Source organism: Tauraco erythrolophus, chromosome 8, assembly GCF_009769465.1.
Source record: "Tauraco erythrolophus isolate bTauEry1 chromosome 8, bTauEry1.pri, whole genome shotgun sequence".
Lineage (NCBI taxonomy): Eukaryota > Metazoa > Chordata > Aves > Musophagiformes > Musophagidae > Tauraco > Tauraco erythrolophus.
The window spans coordinates 12,759,647-12,783,097 of record NC_141472.1 but is presented as its reverse complement, the minus strand read 5'-3'; the positions used below and the strand labels follow the sequence as shown (position 1 = coordinate 12,783,097).

The window sequence follows — 23,451 nt, the reverse complement described above, 5'->3', positions numbered from 1 at the left end:
GTGTCATGAAGTATGAGACTACTTCATCCTTGATCACCACAGAACTCTTGTTTAATGCTAGTCATGTCGAGAATGACAAGAATGATTCACAGATAAAAACTATCTCTGCATTGCTGCTTTTTCTGAGAACTCAATTTAGTGTAGCAGATCATGCTTGTGGAAGTGTGGAGCATTCACAGTTGTCGCTGAAGTAGGTGGGAGCTGTGCTATGAAGTACAGTATAATAAAAAAATAACATCAGCATCTTGTCTTGGGCACCCATAACAAGTGAGAACTTCAGCACAAAATCACTTTGTTTAGTAGAAATGAAGGAACTAAAGATGTACACTGAGTAACAAGGACAGTACAGGTTTTGCATAGCTTTCTACATCCGCTACTCATTTGCTGCATGGAAACAGTAATATAGGACCATGTACTTAAATATGTTAGTCAGTAGTCTATAACAAGGATGTTAATTTAAGACTATAGTTGTTACTGCAATCTTTATTTCTATGGGTGTGTTTTTCACCCTTAATTTACCTTCTAATGTCAGTTCTGCTATTTATCAAGTAATAATGTGCAATGTATGTAAATATGAACTTCAGAGATTCAGCTTCTGTAACTTTTATTTAGGTATGGCTTCATTACGTTTGAAACCCAAGAAGATGCACAGAAGATTTTACAAGAGGTAAGTCCCCATTATGATTATCTCTTAAATGAAATACTTCTATTTCATATTAGACATAAGTAGCCCTGGTTGTCTGGTCCTCTTCTGTTTGCTGACTCGCATTAGAAGATCTCTTAACTTTGGTCTGCATAGGTAAGAAGATGGCTTAGAGAGATCTAAGTTAAGATTTACACTGCGGTCTTCTGGAACTAGAGAAGGGAGCTACCAGTTCGTAGTACAGCTCCTGACTTTGACGTACACTCTTTACTTTCCTAGTCTATATGTGGTCTAGATAGATGTATGTGTAGTACACATGGAGCTGTGAAGACAGTCCTTCACAATTGCTTTCATTTGCTTTACTAGAAAATCCATTGCTGTCAAGATTTTGTGGGGAGTAGGGAAACATAACTGCTGTCTTTTATACAGGAATAATTAGGGTCTCTTGAAATCTTAAACAGTGAAGCTCATTTTATGTCATGTAACTTTTGCTTTTCCTCTTAGCTGCATGATGCTCCTTGTAGAACCTCCCTTGAGACGTGATTAGCTCTTCAGCTGTATGTTAACTCTACAGTTTGTTTTGGTTTTGTAAATGCGTGTGCCGTTTTCTGGTTGGAATGTATTGGGGAGATCTGTTGATCAGGATCTATTCATACACATGAAGATACCTGGGTGCAGGGAAAAAACCCTCAGAATATAGTATTCAAGGCTTACAAATTCCCTTCTCCCAAATATAAAGCTAGTTAAAACGTTGAAATACTGAACCTTTTTTGGGAATTCATGTATTAAAGTTCAAAACAAGAGCTAGGACACTTTGAAAGAAATTTTCAGAGTTTTTTCAAAAACTATGGTTATGCAGAGCCAAAAGAGAATGCAGACAGGAACTTCTTGAGTCAGCTCCCTTTCTTCCTGTTTCTTCTATGGTTTTATTTTGGTGAACTGGAAGAATACCAGTGGTACTGAGTACCATTGTGAAAGTGGCTTAGGATTTTTGCCTCTCTTGTAACTGAAAGGCTGCCCCATGTGAAGTCTAACTGGTGTTTCATTCAATGATACTAATACTTGTTTGTCTACTAGAAGTGCTTTAATTTAGATGTCCTACAATTCTATCACTTTTTTCATCTTTGCATCATGCTGCTCTCATATTCATTGTAAGATTAATTAGCATCTAGGTCTTTCTCATATTTCTTAGTAGTTTATGTACGAAATGAACAATTTTTTCATTTTTTACTCTTGAATTTCTTCTCATTTATATATTCTAATAATCTTGAAGCAGACCTTCAAAACCCTTTTGTGATTTGCAAAGCAGTATTAAAGAGATGCTGACAACCAAAAAACAATTGTTTATTTACCCTATTCCTTTTCATTATATTAAAAAGTAGTGAGTTCAGTGTCAATTTAAAAAACAGAGGCAAGGTTTTAATTCACCTGATGGACCTGATGCTTTCTGTTGTAAGCAAAATAGTTGGAAAAGAATGTAGCTTTACTTGTCTGTACCTACTAGCACTCTTTTATTAAAAAATTCTTCTGCAACAGTTCAGCCTTACTAGGATATCTGTTTTAGTGTGCCTTTATTTTTTGTTAGCCTGGATGTAAGGAAGTTTTAAGGCAATCCTGAGTGAATATGGGGATTTTTTACATTCAGTCCTTATCATCTGACGATTTTCAGAGACTTACTTGTTCCTTTAATCTTTTGTAAAATAATGTCATGATCATGAAAAAAATAAATTTCATCTTTATACTTGAAATTGTCCATTAGTATACACGTGCTTTTATGAAAGCAGTAAATACATGAGAAAGGTAAAACTAAAAGAATCTGCTGACAATTGTAGATATCAGCTCTTAGTCAAGAGGCTCCATGAGGAGTAAGTAATACTTGAAATTACTAATGATTAATTTTGTGTATGTCAAGTGTAAGGTTAGGATAGAAAAGGGATTAGTAGGACTTTTGGGTTTTTTGAGGTGCAATGTAAATAAAAAGCAGGGGAGGGTGAAACCTACTAATTGCCGTGTCTGCTTCTGTTTTGTGTTTCTTGGATGCCTAGATAAGTGTGGAAAATACAAGTACTGAATGTCTTTTTTTCTTTAATTCTAGGCTAAAAAACTTAATTATAAGGATAAGAAACTGAATATTGGTCCAGCAGTAAGAAAACAACAAATACGGGGTCCTCGTATGTATTTTTTTTTTACATTTGTATATTATGTAAGTGTCATTATGAACGTAAGCGTTTAACCAAGATGTGCCTGGTCGTCCACTGCTTTAATGCTGTGTGTCAAATACGCTCAGAATGGTTTGCAGTGGAAGTAAATGCATGCCAGTGGAAATGTCCAAATAAACAGACTGATGGTCTTTTGATTCTTTTATCTCTTAATATGTTGTTTACTTTCTTGGAAAAGATTATCTAGGAACAAATTGAATGGAAACTTCTTTCAGTTGCCAGACAGAGCCTCAAATCTAAACACACAGACTATCCTCACATGTCCTCACAGATTCTGTGAGATAAAGCAGGCTGTACTGGTTGGTTGGGTTATTACCAATTTACTTATATTAGCAAAATCCATTAGGACTGTTGCGTCTTGCTTCCTTTGGTAGAAAACATAGGAATGGGTGGCTGCAGTCAGCATTTGGTTAAGAATTCTTTGCTGTAGCATAATGGAATGGATACTGTATGTTCCGTCTCTGGCAAAGAACTATTTAGACTGAACACTTAGACAAGAGGAGTGTTGATAAGTTTTTTTTGTCAGATGACTCTTTATCTTGAGCAAGTATGCTGTTACAGTGTTCTTCTGAGGGAGACAGAAGACAAGTTTTCTTCTAGAGAAGATGCCCTCCCTTTCTGCCAGGGGATGTTTTAGTTCTACAATGTGCTTCTGAAAATGTAGGCTATAAATCACCAGCTTTTAAGACAAGATCTGTCAGTTTTTGGAAAAGCAGGGCACGCTGTTTAGTTATTCCTCAGTAAGGGCTATGTGTCAGATGTAAAATACATTCCTTTTATAAGTGCAGCAGGGAAGGAAGTGTACTTTTGTAACTTCCCTTCAGTATTTGTCCTATGGTACCTTGGGGGTGGAGGGGGGAAACCACCCAAAAAAACCCCTTTTGCTCATCTTCCATCTGGGGACAATACAACAGAATGTTAGTTTAATTCTAAAGCTTTCCTTAGTTGTTACTGTCACGTTATTGAGTAGAAGTAGTTCATACGTACGCTAACGCTGTCGGTGCATACATACTTTCTGCAGACAAGAAGTTTCCCTCCCTCTTCCTCTCCTCATGTATGCCCTTCTCCTTTGTAAGTGTGTAGGATGGTGTTTGCCCAGGGGAAATGGAATACTTTGCTCCAGCTGTATAGTTTCTTTGCTTTAGAAATTATTCAGCATGATCTTTGCTCAGTCATCATCAAGGGATTATATGCTTTTTTTTCTGTGCTTTATTTCTCTTTTTGTCTTTGACTTGGACTTTCCTAGTGCTGAATGTATGTGTTGGTCATAGCTCTCTAATTCTGAGACCTAGGGGAGCAGAGGGGGGGAAAGCTCAAAAAACCTGTGGGTTGTTTTTTTTTTTTGAGAAAGCTGCTGTGCCCTTTATAGGTCTGTTTGTGGCCCTGTTTGACTTTGCCACTTCTTCCTCAGGCCTAAGGTAGTTCTGTAATACAAGATCAGGCGGACATCTAGGGACACACACTAACATCAGAACCTAGGATACCTGCTCTCATGCTTGGCCTGCCAACCTTAGTTGCTGGGATACTTTGTCCTCCTGCAGCTCGTACTGAGGTTTGTGAAGCCATAAAACCTAGACTCGCAGTGTCACTGGAGGGCTGTGGTTCTATTCTGTTTAGCAGAATTGAAGGGATAGCCTGCTTATCGCGGTCCTCTCCAGCCCAGCTGCCATCTTGTACCTGTCTTCCCTGCTCTTAAGCTTTTCTGTCGTCTTTTGTGCTAAGAGCTTTGAGCTTACTGGGAGGACCACCCAGTTTGCTTTTCCCTAGCACCAAGTATTGTGAAAATGAGCGTTCTAAAAGCTGAAAAGTAGAAACTAAACGTGAACAACTGGAAGAAGAAAGATGAATTGTTGTGGGCTGGAAGAATTTCACATAGCTGTACCTCCCCAGGTTTTGTTTTTCTGTGACAGTTTGCTGAGTTTGGAGAATATTGCCTTTTCCTTTGCAAGAGATGTTCAATAATAGCAAAGTTTTGTGCGATACCCTTGTAGTTAGCAAAGTGGACAGGATTGTTTGCAATAGGATTGTGTTGGTCTCCTCGTTTGAGATGTCAGTAACTACTGTTCTAGGTTGCTTACTGGAGTTAAACTAGCTTTTAATTTTTCTAATGTCTGTTTAACATTATCCTGACAACCATCTTAGCCTGACCTGTCTATGGATAGTATTTCAGCTTTGCTGTATCCCAAGTATCTTCAGGCTTTTCTAGGGAGTTAGTCAAAAACTTACCATCCATAAAAGCTCTTGAATCAATGTGGGACCCTTCTTGCTCCTCCACTTAGTGTTCTAGTAATCTCTTCAGTGTTGCATCTGTCCACAAAATGGCATTTCCTCATGGCACTTACCTTTGCAAGAGAGATTAAAAACTAAATCTTGCTTAATAATCTTCTTTATATTGTCTTCTTCCTGAGTTTTTTCCATGCTATGTTACTACTTCATGTGATTTGAGGATTTCAATTTCAGTTACAGAATTGATTTTCCTATTTTTCTATGGAAGTCTTTATATTTGAAACTGAAACATGTCTTCATGTTTGACACAAAGTTCTAGAAAAACATGAAGTCCTGTCCCATCCCCTTCAAAATGCAAACAGAAATAGAGCCTAGGTGATCTCAAGGGCAGTATTCAAAAAAGATAAACCACCTCTGTGTAGGGATAGATATCCCTTTATTTGAATAATGCTGTCAGTACCCATTAAAGGGCTGTGTAGATGGAACTCTGCCTTTGGGATTTGACCCTGCTTGTTCAAAGCCTCTACAGTAGTGACATCATTGCTGAGAAGTGTCCCTGTTGCTGACATCTAGATACCAGTGTTTACTTTTGCCAGGCTGTGTGCCATCACAGAAGCAGTCTTTGGGTGTTGAGAAACAGACTGGACCTTTTGAAAATGAACGTTTCATTGTAATGAAATGATTCTGTTGTTTTTAGTGCTTGGACCCTGTTTCAACTAAATATGAATATGTGGAGGTTACCAGTGAAAATCTCCTACAGTATGAAGTTACCTTTGGACATTCAAAGATTTTTTTTTTTTTAATATATATATTTGCTGGTAACAGGAGTTAAGTGTGTCTAATAATTTATATGCATGTCATCTTCTACACCCCTTCCCATCTACCTCTAGAGGCATCCTGTGACCATCTGCTTTCGTGATTTTGTTTGAGAGGGAATTGAGATGGCAGTAAGCGCACTGCCCTATATTCTCTCCTTTGAGTGTTTTGCTTCTCTGAAGATCAGAAGTGATCTTTTCTTCCTTTTTTATGACCTACGCATTTAAAAAGAATAAAATTCACTGATAAGTAAACTTGAAAATATTAATTCCAGGTTCTACTCTAATACCAGAAGCTGGTACAATGTATTTGACTACTTCAAGTGGATATCCTTATGTTTACCATAATGGAGTGGCTTATTTTCATACGTCTGAAGTTGCTTCCGTTCCACAGCCATGGCCAGTAAGTAATTTATTTTTGTATTTATACTTTTCTATAGATCAGGATGAGTGCAGTGTTTCCAAGTCCCTCCTGGTTCCAGTTTCTTTGACTATGCCTTGTGTTTGGTATTTAAAGGGTTTCCTTATACTAGTCTGTTTATTTTGTGGGGTTTTTTAAACATTACTTAAGTTTATTGTTGTTCTGCAGGGGCTTTTTTCTTTGATGGAACCTATTGGACAGGGTAGTTCAGAATCAGTGTGGGCCATACCCCGGGAGAAGTTTCCTTTTACGAAGGAGTTGTGGGAGCTTACGACCCTTATTTATTACTCCTCCAAGAGTCAGGTGTTCTTGGCTGCAAACTACTATGCTGAGGATGAAAAGAGAACATGATACTGGATCAACAAAGCAGAAGTGAAATTAGTTAATTTTATAGTTATTCACATACTCTTTCTCAAAGATACTGCTTGTTTTAGGGGGAAGATCAGTCAGTAGATTAATTGTTTGGCTTTAGTAGGCTCAGAGAACTTGGACAGAATTTCTTGGGAAGTACAGGGAAGAGTTGTCAGTCACTACAGGTTTTTTACAAGAGGGAAGGATTGCAAGACTGATGGGGTCTGCATAAGGCGCAGGACCTACACAGAGGATGCATCCTTATGAATTTCTGTACGAGCAGCATCCACAGAGGCTGTACATAGCATCTCTGTAAATGACTGGAAAATCCCTTTGCATACTGGGGGGAAAAAACGCAATAGAAGAATTACTAGTAAATAAACCAAACTTTCCCAAAATAGAGATGAGAGCAGTAACAGATTCTTTTATGTTGTTTATTTTGGCACTGTAGAATCTTTCTCAGTATTTAACCTCTGTTTTAATTACTTCTCTTAACTTCTGAGATATTTACTCTTCTAATGGAGGCATGATACAGTTGCCTCATAGTGCCTTCTCAACTTTAGAGGATACGTATAAACACCTGTTCACATTTTAGAAAACCTTTTCGAAGTTCATGCTTTATAGTTCTAGAGAACTTGCTCAAATCTTCCTTGGGGAAAAAAAGATTTTTTATGTTCTAGTACTGAACTTGGGTTCTGGTGCCCTTGCTTAGAACCACTGTGTTTCAAACTCAGTCTTTCCAATTACAAATAGTATTGCCTCTTTTCATTGCAATTATTTACATATCCCTTTCATTGTTAGGAAAGTACCTATATAAAGCAGTTCAGGAAGAAAACTGAAAATTTGACGTTACAGTAAACATTAACCAAATTAATGATATTAATACTTTTTAGTGTGTACTGTGCATGTATAACAGTGCAGATGTGTTTTTTTTTCCATTTTTGCATTCTGCATTTTCATATAGTGTAGAATGAATTGTTGTTTTGGAGCTGTTACTACTTAAATATTTGAAGGAATGAGGGAATTTCATGACAGGAGAGTTGCGCACACTAGCTTTAACTGACTGGAACTAGAGATTTACAGTACTATGTTGTCCTCTACCCTGGCCATATATTTCTGCCCCCCTTTCTTTCACTGGTATTTCTCTGACCTTAAACTGTGCCCCAGCAAAACCCAGGCAGGCTTCTATGTGGTTGAGCTCCCTCAACTGGCTCACTGTCAAATCAGATGAATACTGGGGCTGGTGTGAGAAAGGGAACAGAAAAGGGAAGATTGGGTTGAGGCAGTGGAGAGGGTAGACATACATCAGTGATAACTTAGATTGCCCTGAGTGTTAATAAAAACATACCTGTGGTCAGGATAGTGGATGGCCTTAGCATCTCTAGATAGTGAGGGCCTCATGCTTTCTGGAAAGAACTAAGTAAATATGCCGAAGATTATTTTTTTGTTGTTTGTTTCATATCTAATGTAGGCCCTTAGAAACAGTGATTTTGAAGAATCTTAAGTGTAAGTAACTTGGTAAATCCATTTTGAAGAGGGAGGGGAGGTGGTTCAGCATTCAGAGCTGTTTTAATAGGAGAGACAATTTATGAAACTGCTTCACTGAGACTTGTAACTTTTTTCTTTTTAAGTCACGCTCTGTTTCCAGTTCGCCTGTGATGGTAGCTCAACCGGTGTATCAGTCTCCTGCATACCATTATCAGGTATCTGTTAGAAAACGGGTTTCAGACCAGCAGTATTCCTTCCAGCCACGCAGTTTTATTCACAGCACTGTCTCAGGTCTGTTTATTCTTAGCAAATAAAAAACCTGTTCAAAATAGTCATATAAAACAGATTTTAATTACATCAAAGTTGGTGTTTTTTTTTCCACTAGAATACAATTTATTCTGCCTATGTAACTAAATGGAAATATAATAAATAAAAATTTTCTTTAGTGTTGCTAGACAACTGGCTTAGTACTATCCTTAACTTCTATCATCTAAGCCAAACTCCTGCTCAGAGCAGGGCTGGCTAGATCAGATTTCTCAGGAATTTGTCCAGTTGAATTTTAAATATCTCCAATGGTGGAGGTTCCACAACCTTTGTGGACAGCCTCTTCCAATATTTGAGCCTTCTCATGGTAAAAGACTCTTTTCCTTATAACAAGTTAGAATTTTCAGGGTTCCAGCCTGTGCCCATTGAATCTTGTGCTCTGAATGCCTCTGATGAGAATCTGGCTTAGTCATATTTATGCTGCACTCTACTCTTAGGTAGTTGTAGTCAACAATAATTATCCCCTCACACCTTTATTCTTCTCCATACTGAACAAACCCAGTTCCCTTGGCATCCTGATATGTGTGTTCTCCAGTCCTCTATCCATCTTGGTGGCCCACTACTGGGTTTATGCAGTATGTTTGATTTTTAACGTGTATTGGAGAGTTAACTGCATTTTATATCTTCTGTTTTCCTAATTAGGCGTGCTTCTTAGATGCCTCAGTATTTTGGAAGCTTATGAAATGCCCAAGTCAGAGGCTGAGTGGGAGTAGACAAAACTATGTTCCTGACTTATTTGGGGGCTTATGAAAATCATATTTTTTCTTTTTAATTAAGAATTGATTACAGACTTGACATTATTTTGGTTCTAGCATGTTGGGAATTCTAGTATATGTATGCATATGTTTTTAATCACATAAGTAATATCTTTTTTCTTTGAATTTAGGCACCCACACAGTGTCTTCCAAGTCAGTGGCAGTGGTCTGTCCAACAGGTAAATACAGTTCATAGTTGCAGCATTTTACCATTAGTTCACATCTAATTTAAAGGTATGGTATGCTTATCTAACAGTGAAATTTCTCACTATTCACCACACTGTTGAAATAAATATTAATTGCTATGTTTTAGTAATGCATTTGCACCACTTACTGATACAATAGAAGGCATAAAATAGCATTTATTGAAACATTAAATACAAATCTGATGTAAAGAACACATCTTCCCTTCCCCTCTCCCTCTGGCAAAAAGTTTGTATTAAATTATCTACCAAGTTCTCAGAAGCAGGTAAAAACTGCCATATTTTGCCTGGTAAGAGAAATGAGTATTAACTGGCTCACTCACGGATACTTCCTGTTCCTTCATTTGAGTTAGACTCAAACCCTTGAAATAAGACAAAGAACAATTGCTCACTTGGTAGTTTTGGGGGGAGATTTTATCAGTTTTGTGATCTCTGTAGCAGAGTTGCTTAATATGGAAATCTTGCAGCTGAAGAAACTTGAAGAGTTTGAACCTGAAAGGAGGACCATGTTCCTTAAGCTTGAACTCTTACGCTGTGTGCTCATTACTTTAGCAACAGCCAGCCTTGTCCAGTTGTGGTCGGTTTCACTCCAGTAATAGATGTCAGTCAGCTGCCTTGAAATCTGGATTCTGAATTGGAGAGAGAATGTGGGTTTTAATTTAAAACAAAAATACTTGTTTTTTTTTAATGTAATATTTTTGCAAGAGAAAATTAAGCTGTATTATATTTCTGTGATTTTGAGAGTGTTGATTCTATGAAGTTCAGGATTCCTCTAGAAATGCTCTCCAAACTGCAAACAAAATCTGAAAAATATATTAAAATGATTAAAGGACATCTTTGTTTTATCCTGCTACCTGACCTTTCTACCCACTTCCCTCTCACTTATTTTCTTTAGGTTATCAAAGATGAATTCGTCACTTTCTTGTAAAGCTTTATCTTCGTTTATGTGTAGCAAAGACAACTGTAAAATAAGTGTTGTTATTTATAGTGCATAAATCATACCGGTTATGAAAATAATATATTTTATTTCAGTCTCCTGCCTCTTCACCTTCAGTCTTGTATCTGCAACCATCCGAAGTCGTTTATCAGCCAATAGGGATTACCCAGGAAAGTGGGTGTATACCTCCTCCTCTCCTAGTGGAAGCCGCAGTTCCTGAGGTATTTTTATTAAAAAACTTACTGACTATTGAAACGTTTGTCTGCAGTTGAAAACCATCATCTCTTAGTTTAAGCACAGACAGTTCAGAGCACTTACGTTGACTGTTCCCTGTACTTACCCCGACAACCATGCTGCAGCTGTTAAATCATTTCAGTTGTCCTCAAGCTAGAGTATCTCTTTGAGTTTTATAGAAGGATGCTTTGGTTCTGGAATATTTTGATCACAGGTGCGTGACAGACAGCAGTCTAATTGGTTTATTTTGTTTGAAAATGATGTTTAAATAAAATGGGAGTCAGACTCTTTAGAATGCTGGATTAGTCTGCCCAGGCCATGACAGTTTCCTGAAGTAGATATTTTTCTGTGTGAGAAGAAGCTTGTTTCTAAATAATCTGAAGATCAGAATGAATTAAGAGTAGTTGAATGACTGAATAATGTTTTTTCTTTATTTACAATTTTTTTTGCTTCCATATCAATAGCATTCCTAATGTTTCTTAAGAGATTTTTTATATACAGTAAGACCATTTCTTTATAATTGGATATTAAAAATGACAGTAAATAATTAGCTATATAAAAACTTACTGTAAAATTGAACATAATGAGTAATTGGTACTTCTTCTCTTTTGATAATTCATTCCTGCCCAAATAAAAAGTAAATTAGGACAGTAATCAAGTATTTTTAAAAAGTTGAAGATTATTTTATTGCTGCAAGAGGAGTTCCAAAACTAGTGTTTCTAACACCTTAGAGTGGGAAATCCTGACATACTTAAGTAATTCAATTTCCTTACAAAGGTTTTGAGTAATACAAGACTTAAGTTGTGTTTTTTTTTAAAGTGCATAAATCTTGGTATTTATTGTATAATTGTAAATCATATTATTGGTGTTACTTTTACCTTTTTGTATTTCATAAATCAGATGTCAACTTAAACAGAGAAATTGGAAATCTGTGAGCACTAAGAAAAAACTTGAAATCAGTTTAGGAATATTTAGATCTAACACGCTCTCAGATCACAGGTACATAATTTGTTGATGTTAAAGGAAGCAGTGTGTGCAAATTCAGATGATGTAAAATTCAAAGGAAAAACCTGTGTATTATTTGTATGTAAATATCTTGTAAGTGCAAGAATGCTGGGAATTACATTGCAATATGCTAATCTGTATGTTTAAACACTGTTCTAATTAGAGCTGAGTGAAATGGATTTGTAGTAGAGAATTGTGCTACTTTTGTCAAGGAAAGTGGTTTTGACACTCATTTAGATAAACTAAATTTGCCAAACTTTGGTGCAGTGGTGAAAACATAGATTTAAATACCGAAATTTTGGATTTAAAGAAGTTAGTAGTTTAGATAAATATAGCCTGCAGTTTGAAGTTTTAAGGGATCTAAATTCACGTGAAAGGTTTGAAAAAACATACAATTGTGAAATAAGCTTATCAGCTTCTTTTTTTGTATATATTTTTTTTAATACTAGTTGTATTCTGATCATGGAGTTCAAGCACCACATCACCAGCCTTACACCCAGGGTGCCATGGCCGTACCTGCACCTGTGAGTATCAAACTAAGATAGTTAATGTAAGCACTGGAGTCTTACTGTCCCCTTTCTTGAAGGGAGATAGTAAGAGAAGAGGGGCAGGGATGAAAAAATCTGTTATTAATGAATGAATAAATAAAGAAAACGGAAACATTGTGGAGAAATGAAGATTTTTCTTCACTTAAGGCTTTGTTACAGAGGACGTATAATATTACTTATTTTGGAACTATTTGGGGAAACTAAAAAAAATGACTTTTAAAACTTGAGATATGAAGAAAACTACAAATGAAGAATATTTTTTGAGAGAAAACAGTAAACCTTGTTTCATTCTTTGAAATGATGGTTGCAAATCCTTGTGTCTCTGGATCTTGAGAAGTTGAGTTTATTACTTGCAGCCTTAGGTAAGCACCTCATGTTGTGAGGTTTTGGAATATGGAGCCTGAAAAACTGTCCCAGTTGGCCACCTGTGAGTGGTGGGGTTTTTTTTTTCAGATTTTGAATGGCCGTTAGAAAATGTGATTCTTGCATATCACCTGATCCAAGTTGCTGGGATTTTTTGCGTCCCAGTTTAAGGTCCTTTTGCCTAAATTAATAAGGTTGTTAATGTGTGACATAACGTCTAAACTAGATTTGGCCTAGATTTGCCTGATAACAAGGGACTAAAGGTGTCAGTAGTTGTCCTTAATGCTACAGCACTTACTGTTCTGTGAAAGATGCTTACTCACCTCAAAATGACGGACTAAATATGAATGAATCAAAGTTGTGTTACAGGCTTTTATATGTGTGTTTTCATTTATTTTACGTTTCTTTTAAGAGAAGAATCTTTTTTCCACACTGTTGTGTAACAGTATCTACTAAATATTTCCAGTAGAGGGGGCTGTAGCATTAAGTGTTAAATTAAAAAATGTGTCCAATTAAAAAAAGAAACAGAATATGAATTTGAGAATACTACTCCTGAGTGATTCATGTCTTTAAGTATTTTTAAAGGGAGTTGGTGTAACACAGCGATCATAATATCCAGTTTGTATTCTATATTCTAACAGTGTATGAGAACACGTCAAAAAAAAAGGCAATAGTAGTCTCAGAATTAGAAACAAGTGCATACCTACTACATTAAATAGAGAAACAAGCTTTTTCACCTTGAAACTTCACTTTGATATCTTTCCTAGGACCAAGGCTATATGAACAAGATAGTGTGAAGTAAGTTACAAGGAAGACCTAGAGCATGATAGCTCTTCCTCTTCTACAGTAATCGCCACAGTACTATGCTTCTTGACCTTATAGCGAAGGCCAAGTAGTTTGCTCTGTGATAAGTGATAATTTGTTAACTTATAGTAGAATGTGTACATGCGTGGTAAAACCATATTTTGTTACTGTGGTATAGGAAGAGATGCAAATTCAGACTGTTAACATTTTCTGTATTTATTCATAGCTTTAGAAGTGGTTTCTCACACAGCCAAAGCTGGCATAACCCAGCAGTTCACTCCATTTTCCACTCTGCCCATTTTCTGTTCTGGTAGACGTTTTTGTGAGGCAATATGGTAAAGCCAGTCAGGGAACTGAAATAGTTTAAGATGAAGCCCTGCTCCCACCACCCAAAACCTGCTAATTTAAACTTGGATCAGTTCCTCAGACCAGTTTGTCAAGCAACTGCACAAACTCTGATACCTATGCAGGAATTCTGAGATGGGGTAGAGGAGTGTACTAACTTGTGTTAGCAGTACAGATTTAAACTTGGTGAAAACTGGGCATGGAATTACTAATCCAGGCCGTTCTCCCCCTCACTGTATTTCATGCTTGTTCTTACCCATTTTCTCAGAAGTCTTCTGTTACCTCATAATTGAATCTCTTTGTTCGGGTCTCAAGCAGATTCACAGAAACCCTTACAAAGACTTGCTGAATTCTTAAAATTTTATTTGTTACAAGATGATGCCAAATGGTTTCTGACAGATCTTAATTTTTATTTATTTAACTTCATTTAGTCGTAACTAGCAGATCTGGAACATAATTCTTCCTCTTCACATTTCACCTTACCTTTTCACATAGTCACTTAAAATTTTGCATGTATTCCATGGGTAATGAATGCAATCAGCTTGTATTGTGTTTATCTCTGTGGCTGGGTGCTCAACAATGACAGAAAAAAAAGAGCAAATATTGACAGCAGACTGCTGTGTATTAAGCAAGTGGTTGTGTCTTTACCACCTGCTCCTAGTTGCATAAAAACACTGCCTGCTGGCTGTAGTCTTGTTAAAGTGTCCCAACAAATATATCTGCTGCTTGAAAATTGCCAAGTAGTGGCCATGTAAGAGAGAGCAGATGCCTAAAATAAGGATCTTACCTTGGGGGTAATTTGCTAATTGTCTGCACTGCATTAGGAGCAAACATGTGCTTTATACTAGGAGTTGTAAGCTGTATGGTGAGAGTAGGATGGGTACAGCCAGTATCCAAGTGTTTTTGGCAGTTGTAGACTTTTTCCAGCTTTCAAATGCAGCTCAGGTCAGAGCATGCATTGCAATCAGATTTTAATGAAATTAGGGTGAGCAAATAAAATGGATAAAGTCTTTATTGATGAAGAAAATCACAAATTTCTAAGATGGTGTTTCCATTGCTGTTGTGGATGTATAAAAAGAGAACTCAGTTCATTAATCATGTAGACTATTTATCGGTTAACAAAGGAAGCTTTGATTCTGGCAATTCTCTGATTTGTTTTTCATTCTCTCTGTTCTACCACTTAATAGCTTTTGTTGATGTAACTTTCAGAACATAATTTCTGAGAGTTTTAAATGAAAATTAGGATAAAACATTACCCAATTTCCAACTGTAATTTATTTTTTAGATCCCAATTTGGTATTTAATATCAAGTTTGAATCAAAATTACTAATCCTTTCCCCTTGATCATGTATTTACTAGTAATCCTTTGTATTTACTCAATGGTGTGTGATGGTGTGGTGTTTTTTTTTCTTTTGGGATTATAGCATGTTTTGTTCATGAGTACATGGAAGCGATTTCATCTTCCTGTCAATAGAAATGGATACATTTGACATTCATTCTCAAAGGCTGCTAGGTGACACTCCTTTTTAGGAAGCATGAAGTGTTTGTTTTCTCAGTTGGATCTTGTGCAGTGTTTCAGATCTTAAGTTGCCCTCTAATATGGAGATTAATGTTTGAATGCTCCTGGAGGACAGATGGGAGATTGTTTGGTAGTAAGATCTGTGTAGTCTACAGTAATAGCACAAACTTGAGGGAAGACTGAAATTTGTGTTGTCTGATTTCAGACCTGGAAGAAATACCTGTGAGTTAAATTTTTGTTTTCCTGGATGGTTATCTTGAGTTCTGAGTCACTGCCCTGGTCAATGTTCATTGATTGTGTGTGTGAAGGGAAGAGTTTTTGCTATTCCCGTGGTCTGTATCCAACAGAATGTTTTGACTCACATTAGCAGTATGGGATTATACAGTGTCTTTTCCTACAGGAGGCTTTGTAGGTCCTTGGGGGAGAGGAGGAGGTGTTCTTTTTTATTGGAGCTTGGACATCTAGCCTCAGTGGAGGAGTGGGTGGGAAATCAGTCTTACGTTGTCTAAACTCTTCACTTCTGACCCAACAATAGAATAGTTTTAGCTGACAAAGTCTGACAAAATCTTCCTTTATTCAATTCTTGGAACCTAAAAGTGTTATACAACGGATTGGAGTGGAGAGCTAGAGTACTACTTTTATATTTACCCTTTTCTTCAGAAAATGTTCTGGAAAGGCATGGAAGAGTACAAAGGTAGTAAGTATTTTTAACAGTTTTTTTCTGAAAACCCAATTAACCGAGTTCTCAAACAACAAGAAGCTATCAATGATAGAAATGTATCCTGGTTTTCAGATTTGTTTGCGTGTTTGGTTTTTGCCACTACTTTGTTCTCTATTTCCCCCAATCTTTTTTTATAGCTTTAAAAATGAATTTTCTGCTTACTCTAAGGAAATGCTTTCTAAAAGGGTCAAAGGTTCTTTGCTTGACTGTTTCCAGTCTACAGTACATTGGCAGTAATTATATTGCCTCTTACTGAAAAGGCAGAGGAGGATCTTTGTCAAACAGAATTTAGGGTATTTACTTGTCATTTAGTTCATGCGTATAGGCATTCAGGTCACAATGGTGAATGATGCTAGCACCTTGGCCTTTTGGTAATGAAAGTTCTCTAAATTTAACTGAACTTAGAACATTCCATTTTTCTCTGCACTTAATAGTAAGGTAAAACTTGTCTTCTGTGTGTATAATACACAAATATACATGTTCGTGTATATATACTCAAATTGTAGTTTTCATAATGGGAAGCATTGTTGTAATCATTTGGGGAAAAGTATAATAATTTTATAGTAGTACTGTGTGCTATTGTATGATATTCCATCTGGAACGAAAAAATTAAACCTTACAGCCTATTTTCTGTATAGGTAAGTATTTTATTTATTTATACATGCAGTGAAATTGAGAGAATAAATGTTTTGTTCAGTGTTACCTTAGTCTCAGAAATACGAATCTAAACTTTTGGTTGTCATTATATATGATTAACAAGAGGCTTGTCACCAGCTGTAGCAAGGTCTGTTGCCTGTAAAAGGGATGTTTGAAACTGTACCAAAACCATATTTGTCGATTTTATATTAACATAGAAAGGTGCAGATGGCATGCCTTTTCTTGCATTGTTTCCTTCTATGTTCTCTTTACAATGTCCTCTTTTTCTATTGTAATAGTTTATTCTCATTCCAGTTTAGTGGTTTGTTTTTCTTTTGCTTTCTCTGATCTGTGTGTTCTCTCTCCTTTACTTGACAGACAGTATGGAGCATTCACTACTAAGCCATTTGGGCAGCTCTAGTCTACCTGTACTGATTTTTCTTGTCCAGTCCTTCCCATGTGGCTGAGATCCATCATCAACATACCAACTAGCAGCTGCCTGTTGTGAAACTTGGGGTCAGTTGTTTCATTGCAATGCTTGCTATTTAGAAATTGGTAAAGAATAAAACATGCTCAGATAGAATTTAGCATAGTCTATAATATTATTTGACTGCTTCCTGCATGTTTGTGAATTTCCTAGTAATTCTCATGTGTAAAACAAACTTTATATAATTCATATCATGCATTAGTGGGATAATCATGTATGTATTAATTCCATTGTTACTTTCTTTCTAGTTCAACTTCCCAAGTTCTATGTGTGTTTGGATTACTTTCCTTCAACAGGGAGGGAAATTTTCAACACTTCAATGTATGGTTTTTGTTTCTGCAACTTTTAATTCCTTAATTGACAACTCAGCCTTCTCTCCTTTTCTCACTATTTTGTGTGATGTACAGTGGTTTGTATTCATGGAGTTGTACTCTGGCAGGTGCTTAACCATGCTTTTTTATTGTGGGGAAAAAAAGGTGCTGCTTTTAGTTGCTTACACTTCTTTTAAAAATTAATATTTTAATAAAATGAAGCTAGGGATGAATACATGTTTTCCACATGTTAAAATTTGTGTCCATTTCGTACAGCCTTTAAACAGCACAGTGATTTGTAGGAGAGGCTTGCTATTTGTTAAGATGTGACTTTTTGTCTGTGCATGAGTCCATGTGATCTATCCCCAGATGTGGATTTTAAAAAGTGTTAGAAGTTTGCCAGTGTGAAGCTGAGCATAGTTCTTTTCTGTTGGGACCAGGCAGTAGAGAGAAGAAAATGTGTTTGTGTCCTCCGTATCCTAATAGGAGTCAAAACTAAAGGAAGAGTAAGAGCAATAGATTGCAACTGAAGTCTTGTAAGGTTGATGTAATGAAAGCTGAAGTGGGCAGGGAGACTGGCAGTAGATGGCCATGAAACCTAGAGATTTAAGAAAGCAATGCTCAACATGATGTGGAGCTACCAGATGATGGAAAGAAACTGAAATCTGAAGATTCAAGAGCCAGAAAAGGAGGGTAAATAGTAAGTTTAACAAAACAAAGAGAGTGCTGGAAAGGCCTGAGCTGAGAAAATAAGGTTAGAAAACAAAAATAGTTTGAGTCTGTCATGTGGCATAGTAGGAATGGAAAGAAAAGACTCAGGTTGGTTAACTGAAGAGAATAAAATAAATGAGTTCCCCAAACAGGATGCAGAGCAGCTGAGATACAAAGGGAGACTCTAAGAATTTGATCTTAGGAAGAATAAACAGCATAGTAAAAGTATTCTAAAAACTGTTCTTGCCATCACCTAAACTGGTAGCCCATTTTTCTGGATCTTGCCATCTTTTTGTCAGCAGCTAGTGGTGTCCACTGACAAGTTACTTATGGTCCACTTGTTAACTGATAGCTGTCCTATTTGTAAATTATTCAGCTCAAGTTCTGTAAGTCTGAGTTTCAGTTTCTGAAAAAACAGTTTAACCATTATTATCAATTCCCGTAGTAATGCATTGCTCTAATCTACATTAGAGAATGTGAAAGTAAAAAAAAAAGAATTGAATGAATAGCTTTGCACTGTAACATATTATAGAAATAAATTTTCTCTATCCAATTAGGAGGAGGTTACAATTGCTTTATAATTTGACATACTTTACTAAGGCTATATAACCAATGAACAAAACTTTTTTAAAAAAGTAAACTAATTCTGAACTCATTCTAGGATTCTATACTTGTAAGTAAAGGAAGATACTTCTTGGCACTATTGACTTCACCTGTGCACATAATGGAAATCTAGTTTTCCTTTTTGAACTTAGTCTATCTGATGTAATACCAAAACGGACTGTAGCTTTTCATTGAAGCATTATGAATATAGTAAATGGGATGCACTTTGAAATAGTGACAAAATACTGTGGTGTTTGCTCTCTTTAGGAGTCGAGGTCACGTTCTGTGAGAAGAAATTTTTTACAACATTCATCTGGGTCTGAAGCCTCGGTATACATGAAGTCCCCATTTTCATCCTAGAAAAGGTTACAGAATGGAAGATAAAATTCTTTTACTGTCTTCTACAGTTTCTGTAAAACAGATTTTTATCTATTTTGCTAACATACCTAGCATGTGGAGGATGTGTTCTTCCGAACTTCTAACGCTTGCCTGAAAACGCCTAAATTAAACTACCACTCCTTTTTGTAAAGAAATAAAATGAAATTTTGTAGTTTGGAGAGGTGAAACCACGTGAAACGACGACTTTATCCTGCATTTCCTTTCTTGATACAGATACCATTACAGGACAAAATGATATTTCTGATACACAGCCTACTGTATAAACTTTGATTACTAGCATAAGTTGAAAACCAGCATACTGTTACTAAAGGGAAAACTAAACATTTAATTTCTGTAAAGGGTCTGTTAGTTACAAAGTAAGTCATTTTCCCACATAGTGACAGCAGTTACATGCTGTGGGTTTAAAATCTGGTTATTTAAATCTATGTGCTTTTTGTTTCAGTTCCAGTACAGTTTTTCTACTTTTAATTTTTTTTGCAATCAGTATTGTCTACTTTTATAGTCTTTTTACTTATTTGTCATTTTAGTGCTTGGAGATACTAACTTTTTAAATAAAATTTGGACCACTAGTTTAGTAATTATTTATCCTTATATGGGGCTGACATTTTCCTTGCATATGGTAGGCAATAAACTTGGTTTTATGGTATGTTTTTAACTATAGAAAAAGGCAAGAATTGACTTATCATTACAAGACCATTGAAGATTTCTTCTTACTTCCTAGACTTTTTCTGTTGTCTGTGCAGAACTTAGGAACTCTTTGGCAACATCATGAGTTGAGATGGAATACTACTTTCTCCTCACCTGCAGAAGGACAACTTTTTTTACCTTGCTTCTCCTCTCAGCCCCCTAGGATTCCTTCTATGTTTTGTTAAAATATCAGACTCCTCAAAGGTTAAAATACAGCCTTTGTAGTTAATGGGAGTGCAAACTATGGCTTACTGCTTATGTATCACTGAGGTCTTTATTTTATGTATGTAAAATATCCTTGAGCTCTTCAATTTTTTGATCTGCTCTGTAGTAATTGGGGAGGGGAGGTTGTTTTTGCTGTTGTTTTTTGGTATTTTTTTTCCTTTAATAATTTAGAGGTCTTAGAGTGACCATTATGGCCAGTAAATAATCCATGCATAATATGTAAATATATTTAAAGATAATTTTAGCAGTCAATAGCATTCTTTCATATGTGCAGGAAGAGATGGAGTCTGATTCTGTTCCTGTTGTGAAATTGTTGTGAAAGGAGATGCCATGTACTATGTCTTGGTTGCAAGTTTCCTCAAGTGACTTTCCACCTTTTGCTAGGTAGAAAAATCTACACAAATATCATTTAATAGTTTCTGTTTTTAAGAACTTGTTAGCATAGCATCTGTGGGGGATTATTTTACCAGTAAGTATCAAAAAAGATATGTAATTTGTTGGATACATAGGGATCTCAGGCTATTTTTGAAGGGGGAAATACTCGCATGCTATAGATTGTCATGTTTCAGAGCCAGTCTGTACCACTGAATAAATCTGTTCAGTTGTTCTTTTGTTTGATTTTTAGATTTTATAATTCATCTTTGTAAATACATTATAGAAATCTTGGCACATTGTAACAATAATTCATTTCCATGGAAGAATTTTTATGTAGTAAATACTTTCCTTTTTCTTTTTTTTTAATGAAGTCGTGTCTCTGAATGTGCCGAAGAAAGGTTATGTGTTCTGCTAGAGCCTTATTTCTTGTATCATGAAACAAATGTGCGTTTCACCCAGGATTCAGAAGATTTAGTCCTAAGTCCTTATTTTTGGAATTCACAATTTGTTTTATCAAACATGACTTCCCTGTTTTTAAAGTGCTTTAGAGATCCAAGAAGTAAATTTTACTATATTTAAAAAAAAAAAAAATGATTACAGGGAGGTATTTTGAACTAATTGCCTGAAAGCATACAGATACTGTGCAGTCACTTACATGTCATCAGATCATGGCTCTAGTCCAGAAACTCACAAAATGTAGTTTATTTTCCATTGATTGGTACAGATGTTACATTATTGATGATGAGTTGATCCCATGGCCTTTGCTTGAAAGAATATTTACTTGGGTTTTACTTGCATGTGAACTTGATAATTTGGAAGAATATTCACTCTTAGGCACATAAGTAGACCAGTGTTTTACTGTGGGGCCTATAACATCAGTCTGGATGTAACTGCTGGTTCAGATTGTATCACCAGGTCTTAACTTCATTATGGTTTGAGAGACCTAAAAAGGGACCAAGGCGAAGCTCTGAATCTTGGCTTTCCTCCAGGAACCACAGATCACTGTTGAAATACTGAGGACTCTCCACTTATGTTGCAGCTCCTCTTTCTTCAGAACGTTTGCTGAGAATGATGGCATAACATCAGTCAGTAGTAACTGACCCTTTAAGCTTCCAGTAGTTGAGTTCTTCCATAGACACAGTTGAGGCACAATAACTGACTTCTGTAATTTCATTGCAGGGATACACAAATGATATGAACTGAGAAAGAACTACATCATTTCCTCAGGTAGTGCCTAAAATTGCGTTATCTCGACCTTCTAGCATTCTTGACTTTTTTCAATCTCTTATACAGTATTTTCCTGCCATTTAAAATTTCCATAATATGGAAATGCCTGCGCTTTTATACAGAAGTCATTTAGTTAACTGCAGATATTAAGATTCTGATCCCTTACTCATTGTGGGGGTTGGAGGAGGGTGTCATTCTCTTTGGTCCTTTGCAGTTTCCCTTTGATAGTTTTACATATGTGCTAGGAGGGAATGCATCAGGTTAGGACTGTGCCCTGTGGATGTTCAGTAGCTAACAGCAAACAATCAGCTTCGTGCACTGCTTGTCACATTAACCTATTGGTAAACTAAATTTATGTTCTGGCTTCCACCTCCTAGAATTTAGAGACCCTGCTGGTATCTTTTATTTTCTACTGAGCTGGCTGTTACAGTATTTATAGCAAACATTGTCTATTTAATGTTTAATTTATATGGCAAAATGTTAGTTCACACATTATCTGTTGGGCAACACTGGCTAAAAACTGATAGACAGGCTGAAAAGGTGCTGAAGTGTTACCTCTCCTGTATTTGAGTTTGATCAAGGACTATATTCCTGCATTAAGTAGAATTCTCTAGTTCACTAAGATTTTTAGTTTCTGCTACTTCTAATTGTAAGCATCAGAAGTCCATTGATCATCACTGTAAAACTGTTTTTCGTATTAAATTGGCAATTTTTGTATTCTGAAATTCATTCTTCATAATAAGTCAGTAAGTCTTCATATTAAGTCAATGAGTAAACTGGATTCCAATAGTAACTGAGGGGAACCTAGCAGAACACATGGCTCTTTCCAAATGTTTTTCTTTGTTTAACATAGTTCTAAAATGTGAGAAATTGTATAGTTGTAAAATAGTTTTTTACAGTAAAAATTGCAGTAAAATAGGCTTGTGTCTTTGTAATGTTGAAGTACTAGAGTAGTTTCAGTTCACCTGGTATGAAAGTTTCTTATGTCTCCTATTTAAGTAAAAAATACACAGTTTAAATCAGTATTTTAAGGATCCAAAATATGCTAGTGTCTTAATACACATATGCAGTCCTGTATGCAAATCCTTATAAGCTGTCCTGCAGAAAATCCAAATAGAAATACAGGAAGCAGAACAGTAATACGTAGCTCTCGGTTTAGCAATGTTTAATAATGCAGCTAAGATGTAGTGGGAAGGTGTAGGTCTTGTAATGCCTTCTTAGACTTTGAGTCACAGATAATTGAAAGAAGTATTGAAACTGTAATTTTGAGGGCCTCACGTGGTCATTTTGTACCTCTGTCTGTCAGTGGAGCTGCAGTCTATGTAAGTATGTTAAATGTAAACAGAATACTGTTCATAGTATTTCTAGTTGGTTTTATTCAGATAAACTAGGGCATCCAGTTTCATTCTAAAATGTGTAACTTTGGTTCATCACATGGCTGTGTTATTTGAAACTGTGTTGCAGATACTGATCTAGTTACTGCAGCCGCGATAAGTGAGATACTGTGGACGTGCGTAGATAAAAGCTTAAATTTGTACATCTTGTTTTAGAGAACTGTTAGCAATTTTATAAATCAAAAGCTCTTTCTGTTGAAACTACTTGTAATACAGGGACAATAAACAATTTCTGTAGTTTGTAGCTTCTAGTAAAGTTCTGGGTTGGTAACTAAAAGTTTAATTCAGATGGATCCCTATCTACTGTTTGGATTGTAACTTGTGTTTATTTAATCGTAGTATCGATAAGTAGTTTAAATATGGGTTTAGAAAAATATGAGAAATGGAATTGATGAACTTTTATCATTAAACTATGCTTTTGCAGTTATTAAAACAAACTACTGTGGTCATCTGTTTTGTTAATTATTTTTAGAAT

General features: G+C 36.0%; 1 protein-coding gene across 1 annotated transcript in view; it reads left to right on the top strand.

The window, feature by feature from the left end:
* Positions 1-16,959, top strand: part of BOLL (boule RNA binding protein) — a 37,609-nt gene extending 20,650 nt beyond the window's left edge. The window contains exons 5-12 of the mRNA XM_086615876.1: positions 613-667; positions 2,739-2,814; positions 6,179-6,306; positions 8,307-8,378; positions 9,374-9,421; positions 10,478-10,603; positions 12,071-12,145; positions 16,936-16,959. Coding sequence (XP_086472002.1) covers positions 613-667; positions 2,739-2,814; positions 6,179-6,306; positions 8,307-8,378; positions 9,374-9,421; positions 10,478-10,603; positions 12,071-12,145; positions 16,936-16,959 — 604 coding nt within the window. The remainder of the gene's footprint in view (positions 1-612; positions 668-2,738; positions 2,815-6,178; positions 6,307-8,306; positions 8,379-9,373; positions 9,422-10,477; positions 10,604-12,070; positions 12,146-16,935) is intronic.
* Positions 16,960-23,451: the final 6,492 nt, after the last annotated feature.